The 16656-nt window shown below is 41.7% G+C and overlaps 1 protein-coding gene across 3 annotated transcripts in view; it reads right to left on the minus strand.

Moving 5' to 3' along the window:
* LOC131668685 (KH domain-containing, RNA-binding, signal transduction-associated protein 2-like) overlaps positions 1–16656 on the minus strand; it is an 85460-nt gene that overhangs the window by 10170 nt on the left and 58634 nt on the right. For all 3 annotated transcript variants that reach the window (XM_058943052.1, XM_058943051.1, XM_058943053.1), the window contains exon 3: positions 11500–11616. In XM_058943052.1, the coding sequence (XP_058799035.1) occupies positions 11500–11616 (117 nt within the window). The remainder of the gene's footprint in view (positions 1–11499; positions 11617–16656) is intronic.

Consider the following 16656-nt stretch of genomic DNA (forward strand, 5'->3'; position numbering starts at 1 on the left):
ACTGTTGCGTAATATACGTGTAGAAATCGATCATCTTCTTGTCTATAATTATTGACGCCAGATTTACGCAGCCGAGCAAGTTGTTTATTACATATCGTTCATTGAATGCTAGCGTGTCGTGCAATGAGCATGGGCTCGTAATTAACGAGTGGTGCACAGCGAAAGGAAGAGAACGTTGATGGGTGGACGAGCGTCGATAAATAATCACCCAAATGGTAGGGCACTTTCGAGGATGTGCGAGCACGCGAGGAAACGGCAGAAAGAAAAAAAAAAGAAAAAAAACGAGAATAACAACGGCGCGTTGCTCCTGCTGGCATTTTCTGTTGCACCAAAGCTCCTCTCTCTCTCTCTCTCTCTCTCTCTCTCTCTCTCTCTCTATCGTTCTCTTATATGTAGGTACCATGCTGGATAGACGATAAATGGTGCTCGTGCACCGGTCCACTTCGAGTGTGCGCTTCATTTCGTCCAATTGTTTTTTACTCTCCCTCTCTCGTGTTCGCCTCCTTCTCATCCTATTTTTTATTTCTTGAAAGCTTTTTTCTTCCACGAGTCTCGCGTTTCCTTTCGAGCGAGCCGCTCTGAAACGCGATGCACTCTTACGAGCGTGCAAGCTCGTCGATACAAAGTGCTGGATTAATTTTCAGTTTACTCTTAGGCGGTTGCGCAACTACTTTTGTCTCTTTCTTAATTGCATTAGTTTTACAGTTATTTAAAAAATTCAAAGAGTCAGGACAGCTTCAACGAGCAGGTGGGGAAAGGAAAGATTGATATTACAGCGTAAGCTTTAAGAGTTTAAACCATGCATTAGCGAAATAATCGAGTTAGACATTGAGTGTATGAGGAAACATAAACCTCGGATTAAGCGGGCACGTATCGCATGCAACAGACCGCGCATTGCTGTAAATATTCCTTATTCTCATAAATCATTTGAATGTTTCATGATTGCGAGATTTTCTCTGAGTTGTATCTCGCGAGCGAAAGGCTATGAGCGCGCGCGCGCGAGAGAGAGAGAGAGAGAGGGACGTACAAAACAAAAGATATATGAGAACAGACGATTTCGCGTACATTTGGGGGAAAAAACAAACTGCTTTCGATAGCTATAAAAAAGATAAGAGTTTGAAACATTTTTTTTTTAAGAAAAATAAGGCGGGAGAGTTGGAGCGAAACGCGGATCGAAGTGAACAAAACGAGATAAGAAAAAAAGGTAAAAATAAAAAGGGAGACGACGACGATTCGCGTAGTATATCCAGAAAGTTGTTGGGAGCAGAGATGTATCGGCGCGCCGATACATCCGAGTTTTATTTGAGAGATCCAGCGAGCAGCGCAATGGCAGCGAATGAGATTTTATTGAGCCACTCCCAAGACGTTATACGATCCATCCGTGTAAAAGAAATGCGGAAGGAGAATCTCGCCTAATGCGCTTTGAATACTATCAGAACGATCGTTAAAGCTTTCCCCACTTTGCAAGTTCACCTCTACCTCACACTAAAAGAGAAGTGAATAAAAACACTGATTGGTGATTAAAATTGCTGTTGCAACTCCAATGCGCTTTTTACAACGTTTATCACATTTCTCGATAAATTGCAAAATAGCTTTTTTCTATTTTTACAGGTGTTATTTGAATTTTCATGTCAACTAGTGCACGTAAATTGAATTACGAAAATTGTTGCGAGCCAAAAAAAAAACTTGATAAATTACAAATCTATTAAAATAAAACTAGATTATTCAAATTTACGAGAACTGTAGAAATGAACTTTCGATAATGTAATAAAGAAAATTTCGTATCAATGTAACAAGTTGAATAACTACGGAAATCCAAGAAAAATAGGACAATGTAAATAAAACATGGAAATCGACTGACAAATGTATAGTTCATTCAAGGGAGAAAGGAGGCAAGAGAGATTTTCGTGGATACAAAGAGAAAACGAAATGCGGAGAGAGAGAGAAAGAGAGAGAGAGAGAGAGAGAGAGAAGATAGCCGAATACGGCAAGAGTAGGAAAAGAGTATAGAACGGGATTGAGTAGGCATGCTAAGAAGATAAAAAAAAGTTCAAAGCAAACACATTCGAGTCGGAACACCAGGGGCGATAAATCATGGACTCCATTACAGATTGGGGTAGGCGCCTTTCTTTTCCTTTTTCCTCTATCCTCCTCCCTTCAACCCCCCTTTCACTCCGACAAAACAAACGTCTCATTCGATGCGGCTGCTGATGTTACGTCTCTGCGCCCAAAACACAACAACAACAACACACCGGCTTACAAATCCGCGACACGTTTTTCAACTTAGCTCCATTCAGCAAATTTAATCCGCGTGTGGCGCTATGTCAAAACTTGTTCCCGATAGTTAAATATTATGTATTGTTTTTACTTGTTTAGAGTTTCTAATTAATCTCTAAAAAATAATGCAAAGGCTCCTTTTCTTCGCTTTGAAGATTTATTCTACGTCTTAAAAATCACAGGCACCACAAAAGATTGCGCAAAGAAGAAGCAAACACAAAAGCCATATTTCCTTAGTTGTTGGGAAAAGCAGCGCGAAGAAAAAGCTTTCATAGAACTAATGGTTGAATGGCAAAAGAGCACGCTCCAGGAAAGCTTCTCGGGCTCTGTGTCAATTCTCTAATTAAGCACTGATCGAACAAAGGGAGATGGTAAACAAACTAAAGAGGTTTCAGGAGTCGTGTTCTTGTCGAATGACTGAGCCGAACGCGCGCATGCGGGGGCTGCGCGCATAGCATTCGTTGAATGCATCGCGCGCGCTCCCTCGCCGTCGCCAGTGCGCGCGAATGACAGTTATTTCGCAGTCGATTGGACGACTAGCCCGGCTGGATTCAAATAATTTGCCTGAATTCTTCCGGAAACTGGCGGCAGCCACGAGCTCTCGAGCGAAAGCTCAAGCGCCGCGATGAAAATGAGAGACACGAAACGCAAAAGAAACAAAGAGGCGAGGCGGAGCGAGACGAAGACGAGCCAGCGAGTGGAAAAAGAGAGCCGCCGCTAAATTATTCGAGCCGAACGCGTTCTCGATTCAGCGTATCGAGCGAGCGAGCGAATTTATCGGGCGATCGCGCGCGTCAGGCCGGCCGCCTTCCCTCGGCCCTGGCCCTTTCCTTCCGCATTGTTATACGCGAGCGACGCGACTCCCAGATCCGCCGGCGAGCTGAATCCCAATGCAGCTTGCTTGGCCGAATTCCGAGCAGATCCTCCGGGCTGCTTCTCTCCGAGCGTAGTCTTTATTTCATAGCTCGTGGCCGCTCTTGGCCTAGCGCTCCAGTCGTTAGACTTCGGCGGTCTTTTCTTCCTCTCCGTCGCGACCCTTAGCCGTACTCCTTCTTCTTTTGCTGCCTTTCTTTGCCGCTACTGCTCCTGCCATGCCGATTTTCACCTCCGCGCACCCGAGATTTCCAGCTGGAATCTGTTCAATTATGAAAGTCAGTCGCTCTTTTTTCCTCCCTCTACTTTCGCCTAATCCGCCGCTGCTTTTTTTCGACAAGTGTTAGCTTTCCATTACTCTCCTCTTTCTCCTGAATTCTTTCAAAACTGAGCTTCGTTGTCCTACAGCTTGACCATGCTCAATAATAAATAATGTGAAACAGAGTTTTCTAATTAGCAATCAATGTCTAGCGTGTCCAGGCAAGAGCGAACCTAACTTTTCAAGTTTTGCAGTACTAGTGTTAGTAAACGCGCCTTACGCGCTGTTTATTTACAATTTTTCTGTTATTGGAGATTCTAATGGGCACAAATAAATCATGTCATTTAAAATAGACTACATACATCCATATACATTGATGAATAAAAAGAACTTGCACCCATTTTTTCACAAATACCGTTCAACTTTTACCCATATCACGATGTATCGGAAAAATTATCCAAAAGATTAATTCAACTAACGATCAATAAACTATACTATTATACAACACTAAACTTTACGTACTTAATAGTAGTGATTATAACTCCAATCTTGTATCACTATGAGTAACACATTTGACATCGTGTGCCTTTTGTTGCCTATATAAGTACACCCGTTAATATTCTCCAAATTTAACGGATTTAATAATTTGATAATTAGTTTCCATTAATCGCACACTTTTTAATTTACAATATACGGAAGATAAAAATGTATTTTCGTCTATTTTATTCTATTCGTTACCGTTCTCTTTCTACCAAACTTTAAAACAATAATATTAATTTAAGTATTACACTATACTGATAATTTCAAAACATAATGTCTTATAACCTAAAAACGATTTATTAATGGCATACTTTCATTCTTGCAGATTATTATCCATGTTAATTATTCATAAATTCACTGAATTTACTGCTGAAATATAAATCTCACACTTCTAGATATATAATAAAAATATTTCAAAGTATAGAAAAATTCAAAATTTCGTGCTATTTCTTAGCATCGACCAATCACAACGCTGGATGTCGGCGACTCATCTTCGTAAGATAGGATCTCTTCGACCGAGAGGCTACATGTCGGACAGAACAAAAAGCTCGCGTTATTCAAGAAAAAAAAATGTCTGACTAAATTTCCTTCGTACTACTGACAACGAGAAGCGCTCCTCGTTCGCGCGCAAACTCTGGTATTGAATATTCAATGAGCTATGTCCGATTCGAAATTATTTTTCGATGAAAGCGTAGACTCGTACGAGCTACTGTTGCCTTGTAAAAAAGATGCTACGACAAGTTGTTAACTTGAGTTGCAGTCGTTAGGCAGAGCAACAAGGAAATTGATTTTCAAGTCAAAAGAATGAACGGCAAGAGAATAACGCACGTTCAGTAGCATTCTAGATGGAAACGGTACGACAGCCATAAAAAAAGATTCACGCGCGAGGTAAATGAAAAGGGCTGGCTCTCGCGCCCAGCGAGTAAAACATTTAGAAACACTGGCCGTTGGAAAAACAAAAAAAGAAGCGGTTACACTTTTAATGGGAATGGCTTATCACTCAGCTGCGAATGGTTGAAGGCCCTTTGAAGGAAAAGGAAAAGCGAAAGAGAAGGAGGAAAATAGAAAACGAGTTACGCTAATGGCCATTTCCGACAAGAACAGCAATAAAAAAAAAGGCCACTCGCCACAGCCACTCGCGCGACAGCACTTGACAAAGACTTACACTCTCGCCATAACTTTTCCTAAGTATTCTTAGCACCCTTCCCTCTCCCGTAGTCATGACACTCACCGCCAGAGATAACGTGCTTTTAATCAGTTCGTCGTGGGGATGTTCCAGTGTTTTTTCCCGAAATTTTATGGCGTCGTAAAAAGAAATTCAAAGTTTATTGAATACACAACTTCTTGCTCGTCGTGTCGTCTATCTAACTTTCAAATTGAAAGACCTTTACAATGAGCTTCGTCGTCTGTCGACAATCTTGTTCCAAGTTTTTCATTGTGCTCTGCTGCAAAATTGTTGAACTCGTTAAATACTGCCCTCGAGAGATTAAGGTTAATGTCAGTTTGAAAAGAAACAAGCAATAAAAAAAGTAAACAGAAACCATGTCCGGAAGAAAAGCATTAAACGGCGAAATGCCGCTGAATGCCGCTGCAAGGTAGCCGTGGAATTTCGCAGTTTCACGCATGTCCTTAATCAAGCAGAATTGTAAGCGATCAACGCAAGGACAGCAGACCGGACAGCAAACCGGACAGCTTCCAGCTTTTCACTGTTGCATGGTACGACAGCCAAGACAAATCGCCGCTTCCATGTTGTGAAAACAGTTTTGTCCGCGCGAGCTCTCGTGCGTTAATTAACATAATATATCTTACTTTACGACACGGTTTGTTTCTTCCCTCATTCGCATCACTTGATTGATCGACTGTGCTGCTCAACTGTTGTTTTTTCCACTCTTCGCAGCAATCTATCGCCACAATGAAATAATTTCACCGAGCCGGACGCTTTCTCTCTTTCATCCTTGCTGGTTTGTAACATTGTGTTGAGAGTAAGAGTTAAATAAGAAGTATCGATTTTCAGCTTAATCGCGTCATTCAATTGATTTCTATCTCTTTAACGAGTTCTCACATCCAATCAAGGTAATTGCCAATACTTTCCTTGGGAGTTTGATTGATGGATCAAGTGATAAAAAAAGGCACGACGAAGCTTTGCTCGAGTGTTTTGCATCATGTGAATTTATCCAAGTCATGTAAGCCTATGCTTAAATCAACTTTCTCAAGAGGATTCAAAAGCTGTAGTTGTAGCTTCAACTAGGTTTATAGTTCCATTTCAAGCATTCCTCATTGTCTTAACTATTAGCAGCTAGGAGATATAAATTGGATGATGTGCACTCGCGTAATAAAACAGAATAAATCCTGCAAATTAATCTTGTTAAGGTGTATGTAAAGCTCGCGTAATCGGCAATCAATTATCGACTTTACGGAAGCTAATATTTGAAGATAATTCGCTAGTGAGACTCGACGAATGTTTGCCAAGGTTTAATATTGAATGAACACAAGTATTATTAACATAAACATCTGCTTATCAATCTGTTTTCTATTACTCCTAAAACCACAGTTTCAACAAAAAATAATAATAAAAATAATAAATAAATGTTCGTGGGAGTAACAAGTACTGTAGCTTCATGCCGTTGCCTAAAACTGCATAATTAAATCATTGACGCCTCGCTGCTTTCTCCTTTCCTCCACAATAATTTCACAAAAGCTCATTATTCCCGCGGACCTTTCTTGAAGGATAATTCGCGTCTTTTATTATTTTTGAACGACTCGGAGCCAAAGGAAGGAAAAGGAGGAAAAAATGATCGCTTAAAACGTCACGTAATTCTGGCAATCTATCGCTCGAAAATTCACAACGTGCGCGCTTTAGCTATAAACCGAAGGGTTAGCGCACGACCAAGCGTTATTTTAAGTTTCAAGCCGTCTCGTAAAAGGGCTGGGTTGACCTGCATTTACAAAGTTAGTGCGCTAAGATTTTGCGCACCCGGTGGAAAGTTTTACTTTTGCGTACCACTTCGGGATACTATGAGCACCTACTTTATTTTCCTAGAAGTGTTAATGAGAAATTCACTAGCTATTTACAATTCTGTGCGCTCTTCTTTGAGTACTCTTCTATTAAAAAAATTAACAGCTTTGAACGAAGACATCGTTTTTCATTGCATGTGTTAGGGTGAGAAGGACTGAGAGTGGAGGTTTTAAAATATTTGATATAAAGAACGCCGGATTTATTTAATTCACAATAACACTACTTAAGATAATAAATAAACCGGAACGCTCGGAACCAAAGTAAGCTTACAATCAAACTAACAACTAACAGCTAAACTAGTTAAAATAAGAAAGGATTAAATTTGTGTCGGCACGAGAATCGTAATTCTAAATAGTATAAAGGTACAATTAACGGAAGTACAATTAATGAAATATAATTGACGCACGCGTGCTTAAAGATAGGCGACTTGCCTGTTCAAGTGCCGGATCTAGAATGGTTGAGACGCGTCGCCGCGCCAGCTGAGTCCGATCAAAAAATTTTCTTATCTTAATTCCCTTTCCTCGCACGAAGGTCGAAGGCGTGAACTTCTTGACCTCCTGCCAATGAGGTTTCCTTATTCATGTGTCAACTGCTCCGGACTCTAGTTGATTGGCTCGAGTCGAAGTCTATGATGATTCCGACCGCGCGCTAAATATTGTGCCGTTTTTTGGTGGCTCGTATTGCGTTGTTTGACGGTGCCGACTTTCGGCTCAAACAACGGGGTGACGGACGCTCAATGTCCGTCGTCGACAATCAGCTTTGAAAGGTAAACTTTCAACCAGTCTGATTGCCACAATGCATTTGCCATATTTTTTAGCGATGTATGCATTTTTGCGAGCTTGGAGGCAGTGATCGTAGCAATGGTAAATAGTCAAATTTGATTATAATCGTAACTCAGCTTGATGCGGCGCACGCTTCTCTCACACGCTTATCTTAAATTAAACAATATTCGTAGTGTTGCTTGAGTTTCGAGTTTCGAAGAGGCCGTAACTGAACTTAACAACAAAGGAACCAACCGACAAATGTCGGCAGATTAGAGATTCTTTTAGAAATGAGAGTGTCGATGCCGTTACGCATGGTCACTCGATCTTGTTTTCGAGTTCGACATCGCACGCGCGCATCGATTAGCAAACAGTCCGCGGCGTAATGAAATGATCTAAGCGCAATGTCTTTGTCCAAAAATTCTGTGAGAGCATATTTCAAAATACATCCGTAACAGCATGACAGCTCAATAACATTGATGAAGTTGAATACCTTTGGACGATTGTCAAAATTCATTAAAACAAAACTTATACATCATTTGCGTATTAATTAAATGTAAATCTAAAAACTTTGTTCAAACGACAGGGCGAAAAGAGTAATGCAAAACAAAATTAAGTCGTCTTTACAGGCACCATATTGAAGTTTCATCAAACTTTTGTCCTGAAGTTTTCGTTATTATGCAGCCCAAAAGTAAAGTAGTAAATAAAGATGAATATTATACCGCGAACATCCTCGGTGGCAAATTCTCGGTGGCGCTCGCCTTATATTCAGGAAACAAGCCAGCAAAAGTAGACAGAAAAGTGGCAGTATCTGTGGCTACACACACTTGGAAAAAAAAAGAGAAGCGAGATGAAAACGTGCACTGAAAATACAAAGCTGAGTTGCCACGTAGAATTTGAAAATTTCGAATCTCAGTCGCGTTGAGGCCAAGTGCAATTCCGTGTTAATTCCGTTATAAATATGCATCAGTTGGAAGCATTTGCTTTTTGCTTTTGCTAGCCTTCCACTGATTCAGCTCTCTCGCTCACAGTCTCTGTTGCCTTTCTTGTTTCCTCTTTATCACTTATCATATTTTAGCATTGCTCACTTAACTTTGCATATTTCTTTTTTATCTTTCACATCAACTCTCGCGAGCAAATTCTTTCAGATATACTACTGCTGTGATTTATACTTTTGTGCTACGCGAAATTCTCTTGCAACTATTGAAACTCCCTTTGACATTATCGTGCTAAGAGGGGAAAATAAAAGAGAATTTTTAACATTATAATATGGGTGCGTTACAGACATATTTAGATTTATGCTATATTTATTGCAACATAAATAATTAGATAGTAGCTTTCACAAGCACTTTTAAATAATCGTTCGTGGATGCTGCTTGTGGGTTGGGTTCTCAAAAAATTAGTATTCTTTCCAAGCTATGGGCAAATCGAACTTGAAAAATTTTCCAACTTTAATTTCATAACTTCACTCTCAGCCCAAGTGGAAAAGTCACGAAGTGAAAAAACAAAACGAGAGGAGGATCTACCCGTCTTATCCTGGCGCCTCGGCTTTTCTCCTCCCCCTCGCCACCCGTCCACTTCCTCGTCTGTCGAGTTTTAGAATAGTTTTGAGGTTAACAGCAGCCTGTACGAATCCTCGAAATTACAGCACGAGCCGCTTATTTGGCGTGCAGTTGAGGCAAGGGAGGAATTTGCAGATCCGAGAAAAATGTACACGCGCGCAAACGTATCTTTACGCGCGATGCGCTTTTCCCTCGAGAGTTCTACCACCCACACCGTAGCTAGTCATGAAAAGTGCCGCAGACCTGTCACGGATTTATCTCGTAATTTGATTGCGCGTGTAATTCAGCCGAGAGCCCTTTTGTAGAATGTTTTTTGTTATAACTAGAAAAATCTTCCGCTATGTTTTCTCGGAAAATATATAAATTCCTGATATTGTCTAGCACCTGTCCTCTCATTAAAATGTGCCGTTTTATATGGTTTTTTTTTAGTTCAAGCTTCAATGCAATTCTATCGCGAATAAATACTCGCGAAACGTTGCAGTACTGCCAATTTCAAAAACCACTGGAGCACGGATAATTCCATTAAACGGAACGAAGTAATGATGCAAATTACTGCTACGCGTATTTCGTCGCAGCTTTTTTCTATTTCCAAGAGAATTCGTCAGATATTCGATCACGTAATTTTAATTAATTTTTGACAACCTTCATCGCGTATCGAACTAATGAACGTAATCATGGGTTATATTCGTTTCAAAAATTTCATCTAAATACAAACAAAACGCTGTTTCTATGGGAAAGTAGCGTTCATGCACATAAGAATTATACACATAATCATTGAACACAAACAAATCCGTATTTTATTTTTTACACAAGGATAAATTGATTGTGCATCATAATTTCAATGAATAATCTATCTCGATAATATTATGCACACAATCGTCAAGGCAAATAATTAAGAGACACAGTCGTGCACTGGACATTGTACACTCCTTAAAAAATAAATAATCAAAGGATACTGATGATTTTGCACAAAGAAATTATGCACTTACGTTGATTGATAGTGCACCAACAATATCTACCGATTTTTTGTAGAACACCCATCGTGCACACAGGAAATTCATTAAATTTTATCTTAATATTGTGGAAGAGAATTGTGCACATTGGAAAACAAAAGTGTACATTTATACTTTAATATTGGACGGTAATGCATAATTTCTTTGTGCAAAATCATCAGTATCCTTCGATTATTTATTTTTTAAGGAGTGTACAATGTCCAGTGCACGACTGTGTCTCTTAATTATTTGCCTTGACGATTGTGTGCATAATATTATCGAGATAGATTATTCATTGAAATTATGATGCACAATAAATTTATCTTTGTGTAAGAAATAAAATACGGATTTGTTTGTGTACAATGATAATGTGTATAATTCTTATGTGCGTGAACGCTACCTTCCCGTTTCTATGTACTGAAAAAAACCACGTACATTTTATGCTCCAAACTTACACGTCATAAAACTCATATTCAGCCCGGGATTCGCAAACATAAAATGCACATGCGACTATACAAAGGCGCGTTAAAATTCGGGTCTCGCCATTCACAGTACGTGATTATTACGACCAATAAAGCTGTCGCCATGCGCACGACTTTGTTGCTTCTTATCGTCGTAGGACAGACGTCGCCTCAAATTTTTGCAAAGAACAGAATAAGCAGACGTTGCCGTTATACGACCACTGCAACAAGAAGCACATCTTCCGCCGGATGCTACGAGTTTCTTTTTGTGGAAAAAAAACAAAACATTGTTTAATGATCAGTTTAAGCGAATTTGATTGAAATAATCATATAAACTTTACGCAAAAAAAACTGGATCAACTGATTACTTTCCGATAATTATCCGTAAGTGAGCTCGATAAATCAACAGTGTGGTAGTTGCGGGTCATTAAGATCCGGCGCAACACGCTTTTTCGCTTCTTAGTACGCGAATCACCAGCAAATAATTTTCCTGGCCTTCGGTACGCGAATGAAACAATTAAGGAAAAAATTGAGAGGCAACGACGCAGCAAAAAAAACAGCAGGGAGGAGAGAGCGAAGTGAGTGGAAAGCAATCGTACGCTCGCGCTCGAACGCTAATTTTTCTTTGAGCCAATGGGAAAGTAAATAGAGAGAAAGAGAGGGAATTTAAAGAGAACTCAGGTTAAAAGTCAACCCGTCGAGGGCTTCTTTTCAATTTCCATTTGAAAGAGCGCGACGAGGCATAATGGAGAACTCACCTTCTGCCTATCCTTCATAGATCCCCGACCGAGAACAGCCATCTTGCACATCGTTTCCTCCTGCAGACGCTTCATGGAATTGCCTTTGGGACCCAACAGCTTACCCACGAAGTTGAACTGTAATAGAACAAACGACACCATTCAATTTTATTTAAGACTAGCTCTTATTCTCTTCGCTTCTTTTTCGCTTATCAGTTCATTCTTTATTGAGTAGCACTTACGACAGTATGTTCAATTAGTTGAAAATTTGGTCAGTTTGGAATAATTCAAAATTTTAAATGAGACTGCAAAGAAAAAAAATCTGGTTTAAAAGGATTGCTTTGATGTTAATTTATTACGAGTAGCTAATGAGAAAGGTTGGGCGTATTGAGTGCAGAATGATTATACAATGGTACATTTGTAAGTGGCGCACATTTGTAAGTACGTAATTGTATTTTGCCTAATGTATAGCACGGAACTAAATACGTGGCAAGCAGATTTTGAAACTTATGAAGCTGCATTACTACCTTTGCACACGCGCGCGCGCGCGCGAGAGAGAGGGAGAGAGAGAGAGAGAGAGAGAGAGAGAGAGAGAGAGAGAGAGAGAGAGAGGGAGAGAGAGAGGTTAATTAAAGGATTTGACGACAACAGCATTACATTCCGGTGAATAAGCATGCCAAGTGTGTTCTATAATTTGTCAGAACTTTATAGATTTTCTTCTATTCTTTTATCCACACGACTTCCCAATCAATTTTCGCAAATGAAATTACGAGTAGCGCCAGGTCTCATTCAATCAGGATTGTTTTGACTGCTCTCGAGATGCCAGAAGGTACTTACGAGTATAATGAATACCAAGTATACCAACATTTGGAAACTTGATATAACAGAAATTGAAGGAATCGAAATAGAATATACTCCGCTGAGATTCTCAAATCCAGAATGACTATTAAATTTACATCTGAATAGGCTAAAACTTGAACAGGCCCAGAGATCTTTTATTCAAAGTGCATCAATTGGAACTCCGTGTTACAAGCCAGTCAGAGTTTAATGCAACGTGTACAACTCGAAAATACTTCATCGCTGGGGATAACTATTTGGCAGGAGAGGGATATAGTAGCTGAGCGAGCACAGAGTGGTTAATAGGACTTTGGCAGGAAATTAAAAGTAAAAGTTCCATTTGCAAGAGTAATAGAGTTGGTTTCGGCCATGAATATACAGTGAAATTCAAATTTCTTGAAAATGAAGAAGAGAGTAGCAGTAAATTCAGTGAAAGTACTTAGCATACATTTAAAATAATAAAAAGAAAAAAAGAAAGAACGAGGAGGAAGGGATAGAAAATCATGGAGGAGTGCACATCCGACTGCACGCACTGAAAAATTAAGTTCATCAAAAACTTTATGCTATTATGGCAGCAGCTCGATCTTCTTTGAAAACTTAAAAGAGCTTCGGCCATTCTTCGAACTTTCATGCGCAAACTGCTCGAGTTTTTAGCGACCCAAAATGACTTGGAAATGTCTTTGAGAGAGGAGCCACGCGTCAACTCATCAAAATTTAAAAAATCAATTTCGTAAAATCACTCGCTGGCCGAAAGAGAGAAGAGACGGAGGGCGAATGACAATTTCAGGGGAAAATCACGACTAACTGCAGTGGAACGGAAAATCCTCTTAAAAGATCTGTCGCATATCTGGAATTTTGATCAGAAAATGACTCTCTCTGTATATGTAAAGCTATGAAAGTGACAGCACCAGCGGCGGTAGCGCGAGAGTCAAGCGAATAAAGCACAATGGAATAAAAGGTAGCGAGAGGCAAGTATGTTAGAGGTGGCTTCTAACCAGAGGGCACGATTCAAAAAGAAGAAGAAGACAATGACAATGACGATATTCCATGCACGTCCGAGAGCGTGTGCACACGATCTTTGAGCCGCGCGGCAATATCCGTAATATGAAGCTCGCGCGGGCCGAGTCAATAAAAGCAGGGGCACTTTAATCATTATGAAGCGATATTAAGCCGATATCGCATTTTTCCAATCGATCATCGATTGTTTTATTTCGCGACTGCATTGTACGGCGACGATGCCTGTCGATGCTTCGCGTCGCGAGCAGAATAGAGCGCGTCACTGCGCGACGAGAACGGCCAAGCGTTTTTCCCGCGCGTGTTGACCGAAACGATGACGACGACTCTTCTGATACTTGAACCGATGTGTCCCGTTTTATCCCTACCCTCCTTGTCATTGGAATCGCCAATGTCTTTTACCGAAGAAACTAGATTTCTTTCATTTGTGCTAATAAACATTCATTGCATTTTATTCTTGTGTTCGATCTGCCCTTTCCTCCTTTAGTTTTCTTCAGCATGAATCGAGTACACGAGACTATCGCGTCTGTACAAATATCGAGGTCGTACGTTCATTCAAGCAACTCGAAGGTTCGAATGGTTATGACGCATTTGTATTGCGAGTAACTGTGGATCAATATTAATTTATTGTACGAGCGCTGTTGAATTGACTTTTCAATTACACAATTTTGCCAGCATAAACGCGTTAGTATAGCGCGCACGTGAACGTGATTGAATACCGATGCGGAAATGCATATTCCAATGACATCGATATTGCAGCTTTTTTTTTTTCGCGAAGTGGCAGGGCAAAAATTCAAGCAAAAAGTACGACAGTCAAGTGGGCTTGGTTGTTGCCACCTGCTGCTCTCATAAGCGCATACAATAAACAGCTCTTTAATTTGAGCTCGAAGAAAGCGCGGAATTTACAAAATGATCGTTTTTTTTTTCCCTCACGAGATGAGCAGTAGCGAGTTTAAACAAAGAAAAGTGCACTTCCAGCGGCGAAAACAAATTGGCGAGGCAGGTCGAAAGAGTAAATAGAAACAGCACGCGAACATCGCGCAGAGCATTTGCGCTGCAATCAACATATACAGGCACGCACGCAGCAAATTATTGCCAGGTAGCACGTTCGGAAACAGCAGCGCAATATCCGGGAGAGGGATGGAGGAGGGAACAGTGGTGGTGGAAACAGGTTCGTCACATTAGCATTTCGCATCACGGCTAGCAGTAGGAGGACAACCATATCTCTCACTCTCTCACTCTCTCTCTCGCAGGAGAGGGCTGATTTGCCAGTGCGAATGAAATCGCCGCCGCGTGTCATTATTGTAGATGCCAATATCGCATCTGCCGGAGAGGCCAAGCCATTATAATATCTGGGGCGACGATTTAATGGCTTGCGACTCCATCAGATTAGTATGTATAGAGAGCTTGCTGAGCTTTAGGATTAAGTGAGGCTGAGCGATGCCAAGGTATATTGAGGTTATATGCGCGCAAGCTCGCGCCTATATATACTTGTTGGTAATGATCTTTATTACAGCGACGCCAGACCAATCGTCTAACCTACGCCGTGGCCCCGCCGTATGAAACTTTGAGTGGTTATTCCGTTTAATTATTTCTCACTGGCAGCGATACAACTTTCGCTATGTGCATACATTCGCGCGGGATTATTAGTTTGCCGGGGAGTTGCGAAATCTATGGCTACCGCGCCGTAGCTACCCGCTAATCTCAATGCCCAAGCTGCGAGCTTTGCGATCCAATCGGAGCTTTTATAGCCGTCGAATCGCCATAGTTGATGGCAACTGGAAACGCGCTCGGCTATACCGCTCGACTGGACCATGCTTAATATGAGCTCGCTTGCGCGTTAAATCAACTAATTATGACCGAGTGGAGTGCTTTCTCCTATCCACCAGTAGTGCGCTACGACGCGCCGACGATGCGGCGACGGACTTATATAACGACCGTCAGACTCTCGACGACGCGCAAAGACAACGAGAGATGCAGTGCTCTTCAGCTTCGATTCCAGTTTAAACATCGTCTTGAGTGGCCCGCCTCCTCTTCCTACACAAAGGCTACTTGGCGAAAAATTGGGCTGCTGCTGCTGTCGCCTACGAAAGGGAGACAATCTCGGCAGCGCGCAATTAACGTTCCGTCGACAATTAAAGAGAATTTGCATAGCATGCGGCGCGGCGGCCTACATACATTCGAGCCAACACGCCGTAGGATAAGCGGGCTTCTTTTCTTCGACGCGGCGGCTCGAAAAACAAAGAAGAACAAATCGCCCCGTGAAAAAAAAGAAAGGTAAAACTAGGTAGCGAGATCTCCAAGGCTAGTACACCATCCAGCGCGAAAACAGAAAGCCTTGAATTGACCGTGTAACGCGTATGCCCGTTCGGCATATGTATTCCGCGCGCCGTAGTCGAAGCTCAATTAGTGCAGATTTCCCTCGAGTGGAGCAAGCGGCTCGGTGGTGGTAGCTAGTTACGTACGGCTTGGCTGCGACGTGTGTCTTCAAGAACGAGCGCCACTGCTACTTTCCAACGGAGCCTCGCTAGACTCGCGCTCCAGCGATAGACATTATTTTTTCGTTTGCTAATCGCGAGTTTCATTACAGCCGACGCTGACGGTGCCTAGATTACACGATCGCGCGTCGCGAAAACAAAGCGAAATTTTTGACACGGAGCTGTGCCGGTAAATCGACTGTACACGCGCACACAGAGGCAAGAGCTCAAATTGAACGTCAACAAGCTCAAGCGAGTGCATGCATAATGGCAAAGCTTGGGCGCGCGGCTGTCTGGGTAAAGTAACCAAAATCGCATTTAATTAAAGCGGCGCTGCCGCGCGGGATTGCTATTCCGACAAAGCGTGGCGGCGTATCGTTAGGATGTGGAGCGCGGAGGGAAGGCAATATCGAAATTGTGACTCAACTTTAATTTCGTGCGCGCCGGCTGCCATTAATATTAGCCGCGTCTATTGCCACAGGCAATCGATTGAGTTCGCGCGCGCGCCGCCGTTGCTGCTGCGCCGGAGTGCCGAATAGAAATGAAGCTTTACGAGCTTCGCACCGAAATAACTGTCTTACGGCGCATTAGCGCACTTATTAGCGAACCGAAACGCCATGATCATTCCGAAGTGTGTCCGCAACTAGCACTATAAGCTCATTAGCGCGAGTCGCGCATTGAAACGGCACCATGCTCGCGCGTTGCATAAGCAGGCAGCAGCTCGACCGTGGACTCGAAAGAGCACTTCTAATAGACACTCTGCATTTTTTTTATGCTTGCGCTGCGACAGAGACCCATGTCGCGGAATTAATTACCTACCTCATTCGAACAATGACAATTTCCAAAAGCA

The sequence above is a fragment of the Phymastichus coffea genome, unplaced genomic scaffold (assembly GCF_024137745.1).
Source record: "Phymastichus coffea isolate CEN01 unplaced genomic scaffold, Cenicafe_Pcof_1.1 PCOF00082, whole genome shotgun sequence".
NCBI classification, from domain to species: Eukaryota; Metazoa; Arthropoda; class Insecta; order Hymenoptera; family Eulophidae; genus Phymastichus; species Phymastichus coffea.